The 21177-nt window shown below is 41.0% G+C and overlaps 1 protein-coding gene across 6 annotated transcripts in view; it reads left to right on the forward strand.

Moving 5' to 3' along the window:
• Positions 1-21177, forward strand: part of CHD7 (chromodomain helicase DNA binding protein 7) — a 131407-nt gene that overhangs the window by 24143 nt on the left and 86087 nt on the right. For all 6 annotated transcript variants that reach the window (XM_085052904.1, XM_085052903.1, XM_085052902.1 and 3 more), the window contains one exon: positions 18045-19905. In XM_085052904.1, coding sequence (XP_084909030.1) covers positions 18220-19905 — 1686 coding nt within the window. In that variant the 5' untranslated portion in view covers positions 18045-18219. The remainder of the gene's footprint in view (positions 1-18044; positions 19906-21177) is intronic.

Here is a 21177-nt window from a genome sequence, read left to right on the forward strand (position 1 = left end):
TATTCCTCCAAACATTCTGAGCCACATTAGGATATTCTCCCAGTCCTTTTCCATGAGATATCTCTATGCTGACATGGAGGTGTTGATTGAGACCAGTATATGGTTTGAGTCGAGATGCATGCACTGGTGTAAATACACCATCTCCGAATACCAGTGAGACTACATGGTGAGGAGGGGGGGAAGGGAAAAGGAGGGTGGTCATTTCAGTTCATCTTTTTTAATAGTGGAAGTGGCAAAGTTGCTGGGGTTAGGTCTGCTTGAAATATGCCCTAGCCTGTCCTGCAGATTGCTTTCTCCAACCACTCAAAATTTTTTGTGATGAGAATCTTCCAGAGGGCTGTATCTGTGCTGTGGAATAAACAGTTGTCGTGTGAAACTGATGTGAGCCTTAGTTTTACTCTGCCTCCACTAAAATACACTTTTACGGTAGTTTGTGCAGGATCAGCACAGAGGAGTACAAAGAGGGAGCTTTTCAGTACAAAGGCTGCCTGTTTGGCCTGCCCAAACCACCGTGAATGTGTTTAAAGGGGACTTTTATTACCATGGAAACTCTCAGACAGGAAGGAATTTGTCCTGCCATATCTAGAAAATAGTCTGTAATGGTCAGCTCTTGAAACAAAAGTGTTTCGAATAGTGGGATATATTTAAAAATTCTTGTGGTGAATATGTTTTAAACCCCCCCCCCCCCGAATATGTAAAAGCCAATCTTATGCTAATGTACTTCTAGTATGGGGATTTAGGAAAGACTGCAGACAAGTACAATGTGGGCAAGGGAAGTGTAATGAAAAATCTAAGAAAGTTTAACCTCTCTGTCCAGAGGCCTTCCTAGGTGTTGAATGGATGTCAATGAAATATTCTTCCTTTAAGTAGCATGTTTATCCATCACAGCCATTCATTGAGGGACTGTGCGTGTGCTTGGCTTGAACTGCTGGAGGCTGTCCTCTGAGCAACATGGATTAATTGCTTTTGGAATGTCTTAACTAAAACCTGTTATTTGACTCTCTTGACAAATATCCATAGTATTCACAAATGGCCTTTATTTTCCTAAATCACTCTGAGATATAACATTTCTTGTCTAAAAGAAATTCTAATGCCAGATCCCAGAGTATTTGCACATCCTTCACCAGAGTTGTACACTGGTATGAAATAACTCTTAAGTCAGCAGTCTTCCAGCCAGCAGGAGCAGCTAGAGGTAACTGCAAGGTTTTCCATACTTTGTGTTGCATTTGGTGTTGATCTGCATGTTTCATCAGTTGGATGAAAAATATTTTTTCACATATTTGACCAAATTAGAATACATAATTTTTTTTTTCTGCCAGTCATATATCAGCAGACACTGTTTTCTCATATTCTTTCTGCACAGAAAATGTCTGGCTTGTTTTACTGCTGTGCTTTTCAGGTTAAGTTGTTGAACCACCTGGCTGTGGCCTGAAGGCAGTTTGAATGCATGGTACAGTAATAAGCTGATCCAATGGGTTGTGATGCTTGAAATCAGCCATACCACTCTGGCTTCTTCCCTTGTGCTGTCATTGCCGTTCAGCCACCCCTGTGGTGATGATCTTCTGATGGGAACTAATGGGTAGATCAGCTTACCTCTGGTGTCAGACTGCACCTGAACATTTTCTTGGAGTGTTTGGGATAATAGTAGAACAAAAGCTTCATGCTTGTGGTTAGGAACAGGAATAACTAATGAGGAAAAATAGTAATGAAAACTTTCCACTGTCCTGTCAATTTTGCGGTTGCTCACAGCTGCTGAAAATCAATGTTCAAAGTCTAATTCTACGTGGCAGGCCAGGTAAAGAACAGTTTTATATATGTGTGTATATAATGGAGTATTTCTGTGTGCCTTTTACAAGTGTTGACTGACCTTGTTTGCGTTATCTGGGTTAACGCTGTAATCTCCTGCTCTAATATGAGGACTTCCGTCTTACAAGTTTATCAGTTTAGTTTCTTGTCTCCTGACTTGAGGAACCAAAAGGATTGCAGAAGGTAGTTCCAACCAGAACTGCAGAAGGTAGTTCCAGCCAGGATTAAAAGAAACAAAGAAAGAAGGAAAAACCCCACCTCACTCGTCTTGTTTATAATAAACTATCCTTGCTTAATGGCTCTGTTTCCCTCATCTGGGAACTGGGGGTAGGCTGCCTTCCAAACTGTGTCAGGGGATGAGCATCTCAGTTGTGGACAGTCCATTTGTCTTTTCAAAAGTATAGAAACCCCTGTTAGATGTATTTCCCTAATAGTTAACTAAGTTAAGAAAGAAAGGAAATACTGGTGACATCATGTATGACTTAATATGGTTATTAACTGCACAGGTGTTGTAAAGCTGTGACTCTAAACTGTAGTGAAATAATTGTACCATATGGCAGGGTTTTTCTTCTTCAGGTCTTATTCTTCCTCATTTACCATGTTTTTTTCCTCTTTAAAAATTTATCTCTGTGCCATTTTGATTCTGTAATATCTCTTATTTAAAAAAAGTAATAAAAAAGATCCCTCAAACCTTGACAGGTTTTGATATTAATTCATTCACTGTTTCCTTACTTATTTCTCCAGTATGCACGTGTTGTTTTGTTTCCTTCCTCACTGCTCCAGTTCTAGGCTTTCTCCAGCTGGCAGTTCTTCATCTGCTGTGCTTTCCATGAAGAAGGCAAATGCCCAGCTTGCTCTTTTCCACTATCTCCTGCACCCCTGAGGGGCTCACACCCAGTGCTTGCAGGCCTGTGTTGCATGGCTCAGTATTGCTCTCCTGATGGGAAGTCTGGGAAGCACTAAATCATCTGGCCACATACTGCTTCCTTCAACTTTCTCCCCAGCAGATCTGTGGGCTGAGTTTGCAGTAGGGTGCGATGGCTGCACGCAGCTTTAAAGCTCGGGAATGGGGATGGGCTTTCTGCCCCCACCCCCTCACCCGCACAGACATTTCCCTGCTCTCCAGCTGCTCTGGTTTCCATCTGTTACAGGGCCTTCTGGTGCGACTGTTTCCTCATCTGCTGAGCCGAGGAAAACGCTGAAGGACCAGACACTGCGCTGACCTGGGGAATTAAGGGGTTGTGGTTTTGGAGAAAATGGCTTGCATGCTTACTTGCCTTTTTTCTCAGAAACCTGGCATGCAACACATGCACATCTAATATTTTGAAAAGCTTTGTAAGGTGCATTTTAATTTCTTCGTAGCAAATGTGTTTGCTCATCTTAGTTGAGTATGCGATGCTGTAGGCCTGCCTGATATGGCAGCTGCCCCTTGCCCTGGGAGGGTCATTGTGTTTCTATCTGGTGGGCTTAGAAATGTCCAGCGATGCTAAGTGTTAACTTGCAGCACACAGAGAGAGAAATAGCTGAAGCCTTATTTGTGAAGACAAAAATATGTAACTAGTGAGAAGTAGCCGGGAGCCAAGGGAGGCGTTAAGAAACCTTGGAGTGGCCATCACTCTCTTGGCCCAGGAGCTGGGGAACTTTACCCTGCGAGGTGTTTTGCTTTTGGCAGGCAGATGCCTGCTGCCCATCTTCAGACTGCTATTTTAGGCTGCTCTTGTCTTTAGCACTTCTTCCATTTTGCAGTCGCTTAGATTATGCCTTTCACAGATCGCTGGGCTGTTGCTCTCTCTTGAGTGATACTGGTGAGTTACCAACATCAGCAGAGAGAGTGGCAATTCTCAGCCTGCAACTGAGAAGCATTTCTGTAAAGCAAAATAGGTGAACAACAAAATGTCCATTTTATAAGTGAAGAATTGTAGCACTTTGGACTTGTCAGTACACAGAAACCCTGCAAAACTTCATTAATTATCCCTGCCAAAGGATATGAAACTGTCAGAGAGCAGTCCCTTGCTAGTCAAGTTGTCTTGGTGGGTGAGTGTAGCTTCCCTTTTTCTGACTACTGCATCATCATCTTCTTGTTGAAAGCAGTCGTTCTTGGCTTTTAAAATCTGTTTAGACACCGTCAAATTGGTTTGGATTTCAAAATTATATGTGTAAATTAGAAGTGTACCTAGCACCCACTTCAGTAATTGAACAAAGCTTTTATTTCCAGAACCTGACTACTACTCAGTGTGTGGGAGAAGTGTGCTCTGACAACTTGGGCTGTTTTTTGAGGACTTCTGTGATCTTACTGAAGGGTTTTAATATTAATTCATTGCTAATGTTATGGTTATGTTTTGATGATAGTCACTTAGGAGATGGGTGTTAGGCAACCAGTTGGAAATTACTGTAAAGTGATTTTTTTTTAAGTGGTTCATACATTCAACTTGAAATCCCAGAGCACATTAAAAGTGCTAATTCTCATTCTCCTGAAAGCAAGGTTTCTATGTATTTCTCAAATTAGCCCCCCTCTGCCCCCACCTCCTGGCTAATACGGTATATGTAACTTAACCACTGATTTCTAACGAGGGATGATGCATTTATTAGCTTGATGTTGGCAGAAACTGATAATGAAGAAATAAAATATTACAGGGTTGCTGATAGGAGCAAATGTTTGCCTTTTGGGATGATAGATGTATTGCATTAACAGAAATGTAATGTACTTCTGGATGGTTTTCTGTGCAAGTGTAGCTGCCACACATTGCTCCATGCAGAGTGAGAAGCTCCATGTTCACGAGATGTGTTGCTTTCTGGAAAAACATGGAGCAAATGAAACACTGACCAAGTAGGGGAAGACCTGGTGAGACAGGCGTATTTTTATTGATGGATAACAGTTGAATGATTCAGTCTTTCAGCTGTGTTCAGTTGTGAGCAAGTACAATGTTAATAGTTTGGGAGTTTAGCTGAACAGTAAGAGTGTGTATGGAGAAGTCAGGGAAGAGGATCAGCAATGTTTTGGAAAGAAGTTTCCCCACCCTGTGTTCTGCACTTGGAGCATTACTAGGAAAGACACAAGATCAGGATCAAGGGGAATCCACCTTGTGATTTCTGAAGTCTGGGAACAACAAACAGTGGAGTGAGTGTACACACATGGTTTAAGGAGTTTGGTTATTTGGTGTGCTAGTCTGTGTAGCTACAAAGCTCTCAAATTAAGTAGCTGCAATATGTTACAGCAGAAATACAAAATTAATTTAATGGATGCATTAGGAGTTATCTGGGTTTTAATTCATTCAAAACTGCAGATACCTAGGTCAAAAAAAGTAGGGAAAGCTGGCTGGATGGTCTGTGGCTCCAGTGAAATGTGAAGTTTGTGATAAATGCTGAAATTTTATTCTAGTTTTCAAAACTGTAGAAAGATTTCAGTGTGTTCTATAGCACTGTTTAATTTGTATCAGTTACCTTAAAAGGTGGTATTTCTTATTTCTCTGGTGAAATAAGATGGACATTGCTTTTCCAACAAAGTATAAATGATTGGACTATATTGCCATCACAGGTTTGAAATAGAGACACTCCATAGATTTCTATCTTGTAGATGTTCCTTGCATCGCTGCTTTGTTGATGTATACTTACTTCCTCCTTGCCTTTCAAATGAAACTCTGGTTTGAACTTGTTTTAGTTGGCTTCAGCTCTGGAAAAAAAGGCTTTTTTAGTACTCACCTGGACCTTAATGTAAATCTACTCCAGCTTTAATGCTGTTACCTCACTCAATGTTTTAGGTGTGAGAGGGAGCACATTTTTGTCCTTGTTGTGAAGAAGACATAAGGCATAGGTGTGAGACGTGAAAAAATTAACTGTTGATCCTCAGGTAAAGTAGTATGTCATGGCCATAGCAACAATCTCAAATTCTCAGATTATCAACAAGGGCTATTTGTGGACCAGGCTGATACCATGGAGCTGACTCTCCTGGTTTAAGTGAACTAAATTGAATTACATATTTATTGCAGACAGAAAAAGTGATTTTGCCTGTTTCTTCATAGAGCATCTTGATATTGTGAAAAATGTAATAATCCTTCCTGTATGCAATGCTGTTTACAATCTTAAGATCCCTAAAGAATAGTGGAATTCTTCCTTTTAAGCAGACAGATGTTGAAGTGGTTTTGTTTGGGTTTTCTTGGTGGTTTTTCTTTTTATCTAATGCTTCAATTACTGATTACTGAAAAGGTTATAAATACATAGCAATTCTTGTTTTGTAGCATCTTCCATTCATTCTAAAAAAATCTATTTTATATGGAGGTGACAGGAAGAGTTACTAGAATACATACACCATTTAGCATTTAGTGTTACTAACACCTAACCACTGCACTTATAAATGCAGGTGCCCAAATATGTAGATATTGAATAATCAGAAAAATAAGTCTGATGCCATTTATGGTTTTGTGTACAAGTATAGATACTCTCTTTTTTTTATAAGAGACTGTCAATATTGTCAAGTCTAAAGCTTACAATTTGTTCAATAAAACCTTCACTTAGCCTGCATCTGGAAAGTTAATTTGTAAGGAGCCACAAATCAAACACAAATGCAGCCTTCCCCAGAGGAAAAAAAAGAGACATACATGAAGAAGTCTTAATGTTAAATAATAATTTAAATAATTTCTAGTTTGTGGTAGCAACAGCTTTTGAATATGATCACAGTTCAGACTGTTGTGTAACCCAAGGCTGCTGTGAGAGGCGTGGCTGACTAGTGAGGAGTGCATATGAAAGGGAAGGTGGCAGCTGGCTTACCTGGATGCTCAGAAGGAGGCTGGAACTCCTGACAATCCTGATGAGCAAATCTGGTTGACAGCTGCTGCTGTTGCTACTGCCTTGTAGATATCTCAGTGAAGCTGGTTCCAGTATCTTTTGCTTGACTCTTCACTTTTGGTTTTTGAGCTGTGCAGAATGTATCGGGTGCTGTGGAGATATGATAGGTGCAGTTGGTATCCATTGCACTGGGAACTGAGACCTGGCTTTGAGGGAAATCCAGGCAAAAGAGCCTTCTTAACAGCTTGTATAAAGACCAGGTAGTAGAAGATCAGTCTATTAAGTTAAGTCTTCATTGATTTGTGAGTGGTAAGCACTGAAGTTTCTCAGAAGCAATTTTTTCCTGAACAATTCATTCCTGTCCAAGCTTGGCACGCTGGTAGGCAGTGTCCAAAGGGGCCTGATTCTGATGACTGGCTGTTACTGAGGTGTGATGTTTCACTGCTTGCTTTCCTTTGAAGCTGCAGTCTCACTTGAGGACATAACATGTACTTCTCTGGGGTGATTTCTCTTGCTTCTATTTCAAGACTAAACTTCAGGATAACTGTTACCTGATAACAGTTACATGGATTTCAGGTGCTAAGCAGGATAGGAAAGGAACAATCATGCTCTTATGTGTTTCAGATTTTTGGATGATGCTTTGTGATCAGACACAGTAATTTAAAGGGTACTGTAAAATGTTGGTCAGGAAGGCTCATTGTGTAGTGACAGCAGGCAGCTCATTCTCCCTTTCAAGTACTTTTATGTGCTTTTACTTTCATAACTGGTTTTATATAGTATATATAATTGGAGGGACAAGGAGATAGATTTTATTGCTTTGCAAGCATAATTAATTAAACAGTTACCTGAGTCTCAGCTGCAGATACAAATAGTATTTGCTAATACAGCATAGGCATTTAATCTGCCACTAATTCCTGTGACTTCTAAATCAATTGATCTATACCAGAGCCTCATTCACACCTTTTCCTCAGCTGTGCACTTTATTGGTGGGTTCAGGTGATATAAGTCTATGCTGTAATAATGCCATTTACTAATGCTTAAGTAAAACATAGTATAATCTTTCGGTCTTTTGGCGACTATCTTATTCTGGATTAAGCCTTTTCTTGTAGAGATAAATAACTTTGGAAATGTTGTTTAGCACTGGAAATTCAGAGTTCTTTGTACCTGTTCTAATTGTTCTCACTACACAGTTGATAAGCAAAAGAATACAGTTTTTGCTGTTCATTCACCTTTGACTAGCAGGTTTTTGACTCTCGATAGCATAAAGATTTTCCTAGTAGTATTTCTACATTGCACTGTTGCATAGGTAATTTACTAGCTGTTGTAGGTCTTGTTCTGAGAACTGGACTCTGAATAGTATATGATACAGCTCTAAACTTGGCTATTTACCCAAATCTGTATGGTAGCAGTCTTTATATAGTACTTGATTAAGAGTCCTCAATTCTCATGTTTGTCGATCCTTGCTACGTAAATGGGTTTGCTTGGGTTTTTTAATGAGCCATTTTATTGGTCATACTTTCACTTTTTCAGGTATTTACAAATACAAAAGAAAGGAATTGCTACTCCAGCAAAGTTTGCAATCAAACTCTTCCAAAATTATCAATATAAGATTTCCTATTTCTTATGCTTGTAAAATAGTACTTTAATATTTTAGGCAGCCTGCCCACTCATTTAATTTTCTTGCTTTTCCTACTTAAAAAACCATCACAAAAGCAACAACAACAAAACCCACAAAATAATGCAAAATACACACCCCTCCGCCCCGATCCTGTACCTTAGATTTTAACCTCAGAGTTTTTTTGTGAGAGGAAATAAATTTTGGGCTTGTTGAGGGGAGGGCAATGTGTAAAGTTTTGTTTTGTTTTTGGATTTGTTTGTTTGGGTTGTGGGGGGCTTTTTAAAAGTTTATTTTAACTTAAAAGGGCTTGGAAACTTCTAATTCTCTGCAGATGCTGCAGTAGGATTGATAAACTTAACAGGTAAATTTAAATAGACTGTTAATCGTTAGGAACAGTGAAGATAATGCTTTCTGTTATAAAATTAGGTTTAGCCCTGCTTTTTGAGAGGAGGTGGAGCATACCATGAAGTGGAACTGGTTTCCAAGTTCAGTTCTAGATGAGTAAAAATTTCCTTTCACATCTAATCCATGAAGGCAGTATTGTTCTTGTATGTTCATCATTTGTCTCTGCAGAGCTTGTGGGGAATTGAAGGTAGCTCAAAAACTTTCCTGTTGGGTGTAAAAGATTGTAGTAGATGAATGGCAGCTGCTCCTGCTGGTTGCAGTAGTTTGAACGACTGTGGCTCTGGGTTCTATGTCAGCAGTTTGCACGTCAAAGATAGTTACTTCCAAGTTCTTCAAAATCTTGATGAGAAGGGAGCGAGATTGCATAATTCTAGAATTTTACATGACAAATTTCCCCTGGAAGGCTCTTTTTGTTCATCTGAACATGGCTATGCTGGAGTAATTTTAGAACTGTAAATCAATTAAGCAATATTCTTGAAAATATCCCAGTTAGTTTTCTTCTGTGTGAAGAAAAAAATGAAGTCCCATTAAAGTTTTGCAACAGAAAATTTGGTTTTCTTCCCTTTGAACCTGCTCTGCTTTTATATAAGATACACATGGAGCTCAGTCCTGCCTGGACAGAAGGGCCACACTGCATAGGAGGACTGACAAGGGTTGCAGTCATCTGACAAGTGCCCACTGCAATTTTTAATTTCTGGCAGTATTGTTTATGCTGTCTAGGTACTGTTTTTCCTTGTCTGAGTGAACTTGAGCTTGGCAGTTTGTTTACTCTTACGCATTTTAGTCTTATACACTGGAAGCTGTTGAGAGCTTCACACTCTTTTCCCTTGGCATTGTCCATTGCAGAGAACAGCTTGGTATAGCTGTTTATGTTGTGGTTTGAGGAAGTACTGATGATCACTGTGAGCCTGGCATTATGCTAAAAAAAACCCAAAAAACAAAAACAAACAAACAAAAAAACCCCCAACAACAACAACAAAAAAAAAAAAAAAATCAGACTTCATTTTTATGTGCAAGAGCCTGCTTCCATTGCACTGATCAAGAATAAAACCCTTTTTTATTTTTGGCATATTTTTCTTCAAAAAATCAGTAGAACGTTCAAGGTGCATATGTCAATTTTGTTAAAACAAACAAACTCCTCAAATTAAAGCAGTCCAATTAACAGTAGTTGTAGAATATCATTTGTGTATATGTCCTGTATCTCAGCTGTGCCCTGTGTTCTATGGGACATTACTGAACTCAATGGTCCAGGCATGAAATGAAGGTTCCTGAAATTTACTCCATGTACTGCATTTTGTCCTCCAGTGTACTGTCTGTATTCACACCCTCTCTCCCCAACCCATTTTTTTTGGCTGGTTTTAAGTTCATGAAATAATTTAACACTTCTTTTAAATAGCCCATAGCATATGATAAAATACATAATTAGTTTGATGCTTTAGGTCTTTTTTGTAACAAAATTGTAAATGTAAATTCCAGTGTTTGGGTCTTGGGATGATCTTCCCAAGATCTTCCCTTCCAACCAAAGCCATTCTGTCTATAATTTAATTTAAAATATGTTATGAAATGCTGATATTATCTTTTTCTAAAAAAGATAATTTGTAATCCTTTGCCGGTGTAATATGTAACAATTTTTTTCTTTGCTGAAAGGGTCAAGATGGTATGCTTAAGTATATGAGGCAAAAAAGGATCATCAATACTGGAAGCTGAGTGAGAGCTTAAGTTCAGATGTAGGATGATTCATCTTGCCACATGTAAGGAGTGTAAGGCAGAACTACCATTTTGCTCCACAGTCCTGAAGTTTGTTCTTTTTAGCCATGTGAAAACTGGCTTTTCACTTTGGGTGCATTGGGTGTATTTATCTTCCCAGAAATGAGTGTGGATATGTGGTTCCTGTACGAGCACAGACTGCAATCTACCAGTATTTATGAAGAACACATGTACAGGAAAATGACTCTTAAGTACAAGTCATAAATTGAAATGATTATAGAATATACGTGGACAAATATACCATGTGTGGTATCGGTAGACTGTAATTTCATCAAGTGGTTTTTCAGACTTCATAAACTATGAATGAAACATGATTGTATTGGCCTTGTAACAGGTAAAGTAAAATATAGGGGTCTGGCTACTTTAAAGCGCTCATAATTCTATAACTGGAAATAGCCTTTTGGGATACGATTAAGTCTTTAAACCTGCCCGTGATTAAAAAAATACATTTCGGTGAAAATCACATGTTCAGAAACTCTGGGAAACATTTGAGTCTCCACCTCATGAATTTTTACTGTTCCCAACTTTCTGGGTGTAAACACCATGAGCTGCTTTCTGGAGCGCGGCAAGGCGCCGTGTTACTTCGAGCTTCGTCACCCCCCCGGTTATTTTGTTGTTTACAGCGGGTTTTTTTCCGGTGTTTGTGGCTCTCGGGGGCTTTGTTTACCGCGGGGTTGTGCCCGCTCGGGCAGGCCCGGCCCGGCGCTGCCGTGCGGCGGCCATGCCGCCCTGCCCTGCCCTGCGCAAAGCCTCCCGCTCGCCGCGGCGACCTCTGCCCTTTCGTATCCTGTGACACTCAGCCTGTCTTTGTGCTCAAGTTTATCCATGATGGATACGTTTCCCTCCCAATCGCATATGCCGGGAGCCCGGCGGAGCGAGCAGATAAATGATTTTCAGCTGCAGGCCCGGGCTGGGGGAGGAGGGCAGGAGGGTGGCGGGGCCCCTCAGCGCCCCAGCCCAGCAGGACGGGCCGCAGCCTCCCACTCCCCCGGGAATATGCAAGGGGATGACTCTCGGGCCTCTCAGATCCTTTTTAAATGCAAAAGAATGTAGGAAATTGCCAGATCAGTTGGTTAATCAGTGACAACTGCAGTAGGTGCACAAAAAGCCCGGAGCCATCGGTTGCACGGGGTGTTTTTTCAGCGCCCCAGCGGGGTCGCCGCTGACCCCACCTCCTGAATCCCCGGGCCGGTTTAGTGTCAGCTTGAGAGGGGAATGTAATTGCGGGGAGATTTCTGGGTGACTGATGGCGACAATATAAGTCTTCTCGCTGACACCACCTCCCTGCTGGCCCTGTCAGGGCTTTGTGCTCTCCTGGCCATAGCGAGCGCTCAGCTGAGTGTGCCCAAGCCCACCGAAACAAGGCAGCCATATAGTTTATGCAATTTTTGTATTTTTAAAAAAATATTTGCTAAACTGCTGCCTTGTCATGGTCAAACCTCATTTAGGGGTCATGTTAAGCATGTTACTGCTCTCCTTTATGGAGTTATTTGTAAGGCTAACACCTCTGTCAAATGTTTTGAAGAGTATTCCTGAAATATTTTTGTAACCACAATTGTTTCTCTTACTTATCTAGGACTATTTTTAGAAAAAGCACCTCACATCTTTGTTTTAAACTTATGTTGGGAGAGAGGGTGGTCATGCAATGAAAAAGGCCTCTTAAAATTCCAGGTTACGTAACACTAAAACTGAAGTACTTCTAGATTAGGCTTGTCCCCTCTTCTCTCACCTCATGTTTGTAATATACTTAAATGTAAAAAATGTTTCTTCCTTTTTTTTTTATTCCTCTGGTTACCTCATGAAAGGCCTCCAGGTACATGCTTCTAGTAAATGGCTCTAAACTTCCCTCTCTCTCTTCTGATCAGGAAAGAAAAGATATGCTGAGGCTTCTTCTGTAATGTTATAGGTGCTGACTTAAAATTAGCAGTGCTCCCATGCTAGGGCAAAGAGTTTGCAGCCCAACTGGTATGGCAAATGCCTCCGTGTGATGTAATAACAAAGCTCAATGGGTTTGCATCAGAGTGCTCCTAAGTGACGCTGTTGTGGTCTAGTATCAGAGCTCCTGTGAACTTGAATGACGTAGGATATTGTTTCCAAATGTGTGGCACAGGCTGAACTCTGGGCTGGTCATTCCTGCATCAGCTGCTTGACAGCAACAAGCTGCCAAATATTCGAAGGCTGTTGTGCCCTCAGTTGCCTCGGTGAAAGCCTGCTTTTTGCCAATGTACATCATACATTAAGGAAATAAAATCCAGTCTGGCTTTTGCTGAATGATTTTATGGGAAATGTAGGGTTCATGGATTTCTTGGCCAGAAAAATGTTACTTAGTAGCATTCATGGCATTTTAGCTGACTGCACACTGGCAAAGCCTGTGACCTTTGAGGAAAGGCACCTGAGGTTTTCTCTGCCACCCCCCATCCAATTCTTAATTTAACAAGAGACATTGATAGCCTTAAAGTTGCTACTGCAAATTCTTGCAAGGATGTATTTCTGTGAAGAACGAACTGAATTTTACTGAGATAAATGTGAAACTAAACTTTTCAGAAATGCTTAAATCATATTTACTGATGCTTCCCACTAAGGCAGAATATTCCTGAAGTGCATCAGGTCAGTCTTTTCATCTTTGCAAGTCCTGTCTCCCTTTCCTGGGACGAGAGGGAAAGAGATTCCTGCCATCCTTTGATGTCTGAACTATACGGACTTAATTTTTAACACAGCTGTAGTGTGTGAAGTGTATAGCAGGAAAGCATTCTAAGTGAATTAAAAAAAGAAAAAAAGGTCTTCAGGCATTCAGGAAACCAAGTTTCTTTGGAAGCTGCAGTCAGAAATGATGCAATCACTGTACAGGTCTGATCTTATATTTTGGCTAATCTACATGGAGGAGGAACGTACCATGCATGGTGCCTGTGACAGCAATGAAAAGTAAGCATTAAGCACGTAGGAGACGAGGCGTGCTTCCCACAGACACGGTCAGGCACTTGCATAACTGTCCTGGCATCGGCAGTGCTGTGTGCTCAGTAGGCGAATGAGGTGAAATGTAAAAGCCTCACCAGCCATCTTGCCCAATGTGAATGTCTTGTCGTGACTTTTTCTATGTTGTCATGGTGTTACATGTGTTTACGAAGTTTTTGGTGAATGTTTCCTTTCAACTTTGTGAGTAAAATAAGAATGTGACTTTCATTGCTGTCGTTTATGTCATGTCCTTCCATGCGGCAAATGCTTAAATTACTACCCCTAACAGCCAGCAGGAGCTTAGCAGTTTTGAAAAGCAGTTTAAATGCGCAATGTTTAAATGCAGATTTAGTAGCCTAATGTTTAATCCTACATTTTGAGGCTCTGGTCTCAAAATGACCTTTGGCATGGTGTTGTTTTTTAGCACGAGAGGTCTTTTTAGCCTAGTTCTTCAAAATAGCATGGTATTTGTGGTGTTTATTGCCCTGTATGTAAGGGCATATTTCCATTATGTGAGTGGCTGGTTTGTTTGTGTCTGTCAAGTACTTCAGAGTTTTGTTGGAGGTATCGACTAATAGCTGTAAAAATGTAACTCGGCATGACACATGTCGTTTCAAGCTTGGAGCAGTCAATTGCCTTCTCATCTTCTGTTTATTCGGTTTACTTCCTGCACAGCCAAATGCTGCTGAATTTCTTCTATAGAAGGGTTGATAGCGGAATCGAGGAACCTGTTGATTTACAGAATGTTCTTTTGAACAGCAGAATGTGAAGATGGTGGTGTGGAGGGCACAGGCATCTGTGTGCTGCCCTTGCTGCTTCCTGGTCTTGACTGCCTGGATCTGCTGCTTTGGGAACAAAACTAATGAAGTTCAGGTTTTTAGTGTCTGCAGCCCCAGATAAGTTAGGTGTATGAAGCAGCTGGTTTAGTTCAACCCATAAAAGTGGGAAGCTGCTGAAGACTACTGAGTGCATGCAGCTTTGGAATGTTAAGCTGGGCAATGGTTACCTACTACTTAAATTTTAGATCTAGCTGTTTAAGACTGGAATGTTGCAAACTGGAGTAAATGTAAGCTTTGTTGAGACAAGAGGGTTGTTAAGCAATTGACTGTGTCCTGGTGGTTGGGATCGCACCACTGCTTTGAAAAGAAACAGGCTGTCTAGGCAGCCTTAAGGAAATATATTCATTGACTCTTTAGGTCAGTCTTCTTGGTGCAATCTTTCATGTTCATGAACAGAAAAGTGATCGAGTTTTATAGCAGAACCTGTATAGTTTAAGATGGCAATAAAAAAAAAAATCACTGTCTTTTCATACATTCATACTTTGTTTCATCTATCCACCTTTTTAAGGGTTCAGTTACTCTTCCCTTTGTACCCAAAAAACGGTCACTGCTGGTATGTTGGTTTTAAGTTGCAGCAATGTAGAGAAGAAGATGCACCAAAAAGACTGTAAGCTGAGTTTATAATGGTTAGTCTTGCTGTCAGTATGTCTGCACTCATGGGGGAATTGAACAGTGGTGCTGAATGAGTATCTTAAACTAGAATTATTGCTTGATGCAGGTTCTACCTTTATTTGTGTGTTGGCTTTCTTTCATTTTGAAAGAAGCAGTTATGGTTGCGATGTAAAATAAGGCTGTGACTCTCGTGACTTGTTTAACTATCTAGAAGACATCTGCCCTGTTAGAGTAGAAGGTTGAGAGGTTATTAGGTAATTCCAGTATTGACTGTTCCTTATCAAAACATTGGTTAATTTATTTTGATCAGGCTGTAGCTGCTACTGTCTTTCATGCTTCAACAGCTGCTGTTAGCCATATATCACATCAGAGGTGTGACTTTTATTGGGGAAAGTAGAATAAGTTTTGGCAAGAGCACAACTGGCTGTAAAGGGCTGTGGTCATTAAATTTGAGGCTAGACTTAAATCTGAAGAAACACTCCTCAAATTTGAGGCATCTTCTTAACCACGGTCTTGTGCTGTGTTTCAAATGTAACTTTAGCATCTAGAGCTCAAACATGAAGTTGATTAATGCCTCGGATAAAAATGCAGATCTAAAATCACGTAATGGCAAACAGCATTTTCGTTCTTAATTTAGATGATGGATTTGTTTGTTTACAAACTGCATCATAAACTTAAAGGTTACTTTTCTTTTGAAAGAGTGTGTGCTCAGGAAGCCAGGCGAGTGCTAGGTTCCCTAGCATGTCTCCTGCATTGTAAGGGACAGTACTTAGCCCAGACCTGCAAAGTGGGATGGTGTGAGCTGAACAGAAATAAGGTGTGTTTAATAAAACAAAACCCTTACCCTATTTTAATTTGGTTTTCTGGGTGTAGTAGCAGATCCAAGCTACTGTGAGCTGATGTTGACTGTTATCTGTGGCTGGCTGGCCTGAATTTTATTGGAAGCTTGTCAGCTGTAAAACAGTAAACAAAGCAAATTCAAATATGTGCTTGAGGCTTGTAACCTTGTTTCTGGAGATGCTCTATTAGTTTGTTGTTGTAAAGTTTCATAAGTGCTTCAGGACAGTAGAGTATGCTTGTCTTAAAAAATGATTCTTTTAGCAGGTATGATTTACATAATAAAATGAGTGGAAATTCTTACATGTTCCTAACTGTGTGGCTGTTTCTAGTGGATGGGTGAGATCTGCTACTCGGCTCCAGTTTGATATTGCCCAGATTACATCAGTGTTTGGGAGGTAACAGTATAAAAAGCAATGTGTTCTGCTTTTTAACATTTCCAGGCAATTCTGGAAATGTTCTGTTCTGTTGTATGGAGATGCTCAGGACATGCTGATGTCCAGCTATAACAGCTTGTGCATCAGTAGTCACAGTGCCAGAAGTCCTTGAGCAGTCAGGGATCTTCACCACGACTGTGGTCTGTTCTGGAGTGGTCTAATAGCTAAAACTTCTTTTGGTGAAGGAGGTTCCTTCTCACCTTATGGTGTGCTCTAATAAACTGAATGAGGTGGTAAATACTACAGATGGCTTCTGCCTAATAATGGAAATGAAATAAAACCGAATAGATATTAGAGATATGAAGATGGCTCATATGAGTTTACCTCCAAGTGATTTAGGAAGTGTTAATATCCCAGCTGAGCACTAAAGAGATTTAAGAGTGTGGTTTTAAAGGTGACATTCAAATGCTATTTTAAGAGGAGTGATAAATGCTTGTGCCTTTCCTCTTGCCCTCTGCTTCATGCTGTAGAAGGTCCTCCTGACAGTGGATACAAGAAGGGTAATAAATGTGCTGATATTTTCTCCCTAAAACTTGTCTGGGACAAATCACCTTCAGTCAAACAGTCTAGCCCAGCATTTTGCATCCGAAGTGACTGAAAGCATCCCTTCTTCACATCAAAACGCAAGATGTGAAAGCATAAACTTGTAAATCTTCTTTACTTTGGTTGCTGATTAAGGGCAAGTTGGTATCTGCAAGTAGAGTCGCCACTAAATTACAACCAGGATACAAAAATAATTTTTTTTGCTATGTGTCTGAGCTCCCTTTACTATTTTCTTAAAGTTTATTTTGCAGTGTAAGGCATTGCGTTTTAAATTCTGATTTTAAGAAGAAAGGACAGCATTAGACTAGCCTTGTTCATAAAAAGCAGATCCAAAGAAATCTTTGGAGTTCTTGTGAGGAGGGGATGGGGGGACACATTCGGAATAGATAGTCTTCGCCTTGGAAAACCTGAATGATAACTTTTCTGAATCTGCTGTATTTCTATGTTTCTGCTTTTTGCTTTTTGTCCCCCAAGTTCATGTGAGACACACTAAATGTGTACCTTGTTAGGTTATCTTTTTGTTAAGTAATTTTGCCATTACTAATTCTCTTGAGTGAGTATTCAAGTGAGTATTCAAGATTGTCATTCTGGAGAGAACAGAACTTCAGTGTGGTCTTCCAAAGTGCTGTAGTTCCAGTAGTAGCATGATTACCTGAAGATGGGTAATGAACTCCAATGATACTGTTTCCTGTTACCAGTGTAAAGGAAATTAGGATTAAGGATTGAGAAATCTACCCTATCATGGGATGAAGCTTTTGAATTTGATTTTCTTACACAAATTGAGCACATGGTTTTGCTGAAATGGGAAGAAACATTGTGTCTTTCAGTTTATAAATTCATTAAATTAGGTTAAACTGTTTATTTAAAAAACATTTTTTTTCTTCCTTCCTAAAGCCTAAGTCTTGGAGTTTGGTCTGTTTTTAGTGGGTCATCTCTGTGTGCATTTGAAAAATCTGTTGTCTGTATAACTAACTTCAGTTCATCGCAGGACCTGGTGCTCCTGCTTGCTCATCTGATTACGCAGCTCAAGGGAATAAGGTTAAGGACATGCTGTTGGTAACTAGAGCGTTTTCAGGGCTTTAGTTCAGCAGATGGGCTGCTCGGCTATATTCATACATCTGCCTACCTGCTGTGGCAGCTGCTGCTGCTGCATGTTGTGTTCTTTTGTTCTGTTCCACCCAAGAAAGGAGCACTAGGAAGTGTAGTGAATGGATTAATTTAAGGTTAACGCTAGTGTTTTGCTTGCTTCCTAACTCTTTATCATAATAAAGCTTTGGATAAAGCTAATGAATCCTTCGTAATGTGAAATAGATTTTAAAGATGTATTTCAGGGGGCTGAAACTAGCTGGTGTCTAAAAACCAGTCAAGTATGTTTTCTTTATGTTGCCTGATGTTATTTATTTCAATATCTTCTTCTTTTTCTCCCCCTTCTCCTGCTTTTTCTAGGAGCAGGAACCAGACTTTGCCTGACACTGCGTGGTCCAAAAGAATTAAGGAAATATGGAATGACATGAAGGAGATTAGTTGAGGATTAAAGGCTTTGAGGACAAAACACCTCACCGAGGTGAAGCACAGACTAACATTCTGGTTGTAGCTCCGAGGAGCTGTGTGCTGAAAAAAGATGGCAGATCCAGGAATGATGAGTCTGTTTGGAGAAGATGGGAATATTTTCAGTGAAGGGTTGGAAGGTCTTGGAGAATGTGGATATCCTGAAAACACAGTGAATCCTATGGGTCAGCAAATGCCCATGGATCAAGGATTTCCTGCTTTACAGTCATCTCTTCATCATCCCCCTGCAAATCAAAATCAAGCCAAGTTGACCCATTTTGATCACTATAATCAATACGAACAGCAGAAAATGCACCTGATGGATCAGCCGAACAGGATGATAAGCAATGCCCCTGGGAATGGTATAGCGTCTCCTCATTCGCAGTATCACAACCCTCCAGTTCCTCAGGTTCCTCACAGCAGTGGTGCTGGTGGTCAGATGGGAGTCTATCCCGGCATGCAGAACGAAAGACACGGGCAACCCTTCGTAGACAGTGGCTCCATGTGGGGACCACGGGCAGTTCAAGTGCCAGACCAGATAAGAGCACCATACCAGCAGCAACAGCAGCAGCAGCAGCCGCAACCGACACAGCCGCCACAGGCACCCTCCGGACCCCCTGGGCAGGGCCATCCTCAGCACATGCAGCAGATGGGAAACTACATGGCTCGTGGTGATTTTTCAATGCAGCAGCACGGTCAGCCCCAGCAGCAGAGGATGAACCAGTTTTCTCAAGGCCAAGAAGGCCTCAATCAGGGAAACCCTTTCATTGCCACCTCAGGACCTGGCCACTTGTCTCATGTGCCCCAACAGAATCCCAGTATGGCACCTTCTTTGCGACACTCAGTCCAGCAATTTCACCACCATCCCCCCACTGCTCTCCATGGGGAATCAGTAGCCCACAGTCCCAGATTCTCCCCTAATCCTCCCCAGCAGGGTGCTGTTAGGCCGCAAACACTTAATTTTAGTTCTCGGAGCCAGACGGTACCCTCACCTACTATAAACAACTCAGGGCAGTATTCTCGATATCCTTACAGTAACCTTAATCAGGGATTAGTTAATAATACAGGGATGAATCAGAATTTAGGCCTTACAAATAACACTCCAATGAATCAATCTGTACCAAGATACCCAAATGCTGTCGGATTTCCATCAAACAGTGGTCAAGGACTAATGCACCAGCAGCCCATCCACCCTAGTGGCTCACTTAACCAAATGAACACGCAAACTATGCACCCTTCACAGCCTCAGGGAACTTATGCCTCTCCACCTCCCATGTCACCTATGAAAGCAATGAGTAATCCAGCAGGTACACCTCCTCCACAGGTTAGACCTGGTAGTGCTGGAATACCAATGGAAGTTGGCAGTTACCCAAATATACCCCATCCTCAGCCGTCACACCAGCCCCCTGGTGCCATGGGAATTGGACAAAGGAATATGGGCCCCAGAAACATGCAACAGAATCGTCCATTTATGGGTATGTCTTCAACACCACGGGAGATGGGTGGGCACATGAGACCAAATGGTTGTCCAGGTGTTGGCCTTGCAGATCCACAAGCAATACAAGAGCGACTAATATCTGGCCAGCAGCTTCCTAGTCAACAGCAGTCTTTTCAACAGCAAATGCCAACCTGTCCTCCCATGCAGCCTCATCCAGGGATACATCATCAGTCTTCACCACCCCCACATCCTCATCATCAGCCTTGGGCACAGCTTCACCAGTCACCACAAAACACACCACAAAAAGTGCCTGTCCTTCAGGTAAGCTACTTCCAATTAGTAGAAAATGTTTTAAATGACTGTAAATGCCTTTCAGGATACACAAGAACTATGGTTTCAAAATAGTTTCTCTTGTTCAACTCCCTTGTTTGTTATTGGTTATGTGGCTTTTTTGGTGTACAGAGGCTGAAGGTAAAATGAGGTTCAGATATCTTTCTAACATCCTCACAGTAATTTTTATAGGATAACATTATGGATAGGCCAAAATGTGATACAACAACAGGACAAGCTGAGTACCTACTATTTTTCTCAGGTTGGTTCCTTTGGGGAGAAAATGGAAAGCACGTGTGAGAATTGTCATTTGAACTATTACATTTTTGTATTTGCAACTTGGAGAAAGAAGTGTGTGTTATAATGTGTTTGTTTTGGCCAAACCAAGGTCTTTTTTTTTAAATCCTAAGGGAATGCTCTGTGGTTTTAAATTAAAGCTGAAATTCTTACATGTAAAAAATTTCTGGCTTGAACTTCTTTAGTACTAGGTAGTGCAACTGAGAAGTGACGGGGAGACAGTTTATGCAAGGAGAACACAGTAGTGTGAATCATAGTCTGAAATGAAGTCTTCTGAGGCTTAAATGAAATGTGAAATAGAATAGTTTTATTTTACTGATCTGATCTGCCAGGTTTCAGTAGCCATGTATTTCTTCCACGTCACTTTTCAATTAAAAGCTAAAAATGGTAAAACATCTTGATCATCTGTAGTTTAACAGGTTTGGTTACATGCTAATATATTAAGCTTCAGCTGAAAAAATGCTTTTTGGAATCTTCACATTTGCCATTGTTTGCCTTTGACTTTGTCAGTCAGCATTCAAGAGGTTTTGGTACCAGATGAACAAGTGATCAAGATATCAAAGGTTTAGTAATTGTATTTTTTTTCAAATCAGTCAATATTAATGCCAAGTAACTCTGCCCATAAATATTTGGAGACAATTGTTGGAATGCAGTCGTAATGATACGATGCTACAATACTCTTAATAAATCATAAAAACAGCTGTCCTAGGCAGTGTCCCGGGCCTGTGCGCAAAGCAGCTGCTCAGCACTCCCCTCCACTGCTGCCTGCCGGCTGCTCCTGTTCGCTGCTCCGCACAGCGTGAGCTGGCGCTGGGAATCAGATGTATGCGCTGCGGAGAGGCAGCTGACAAGGAGTGGTAGATGGAGCAGCCCAGCAGCTGGGACAGGCTTCCACATTCCCCGTGGAAGAGAGGAGGAGGGGGGAGCCCTGCGAGGGAGATCAGGGACTAAGCTGGGCAAGGGGAA

Source organism: Lichenostomus cassidix, chromosome 2, assembly GCF_008360975.1.
Source record: "Lichenostomus cassidix isolate B80296 chromosome 2, HeHo_3.0, whole genome shotgun sequence".
Classification (NCBI taxonomy): domain Eukaryota; kingdom Metazoa; phylum Chordata; class Aves; order Passeriformes; family Meliphagidae; genus Lichenostomus; species Lichenostomus cassidix.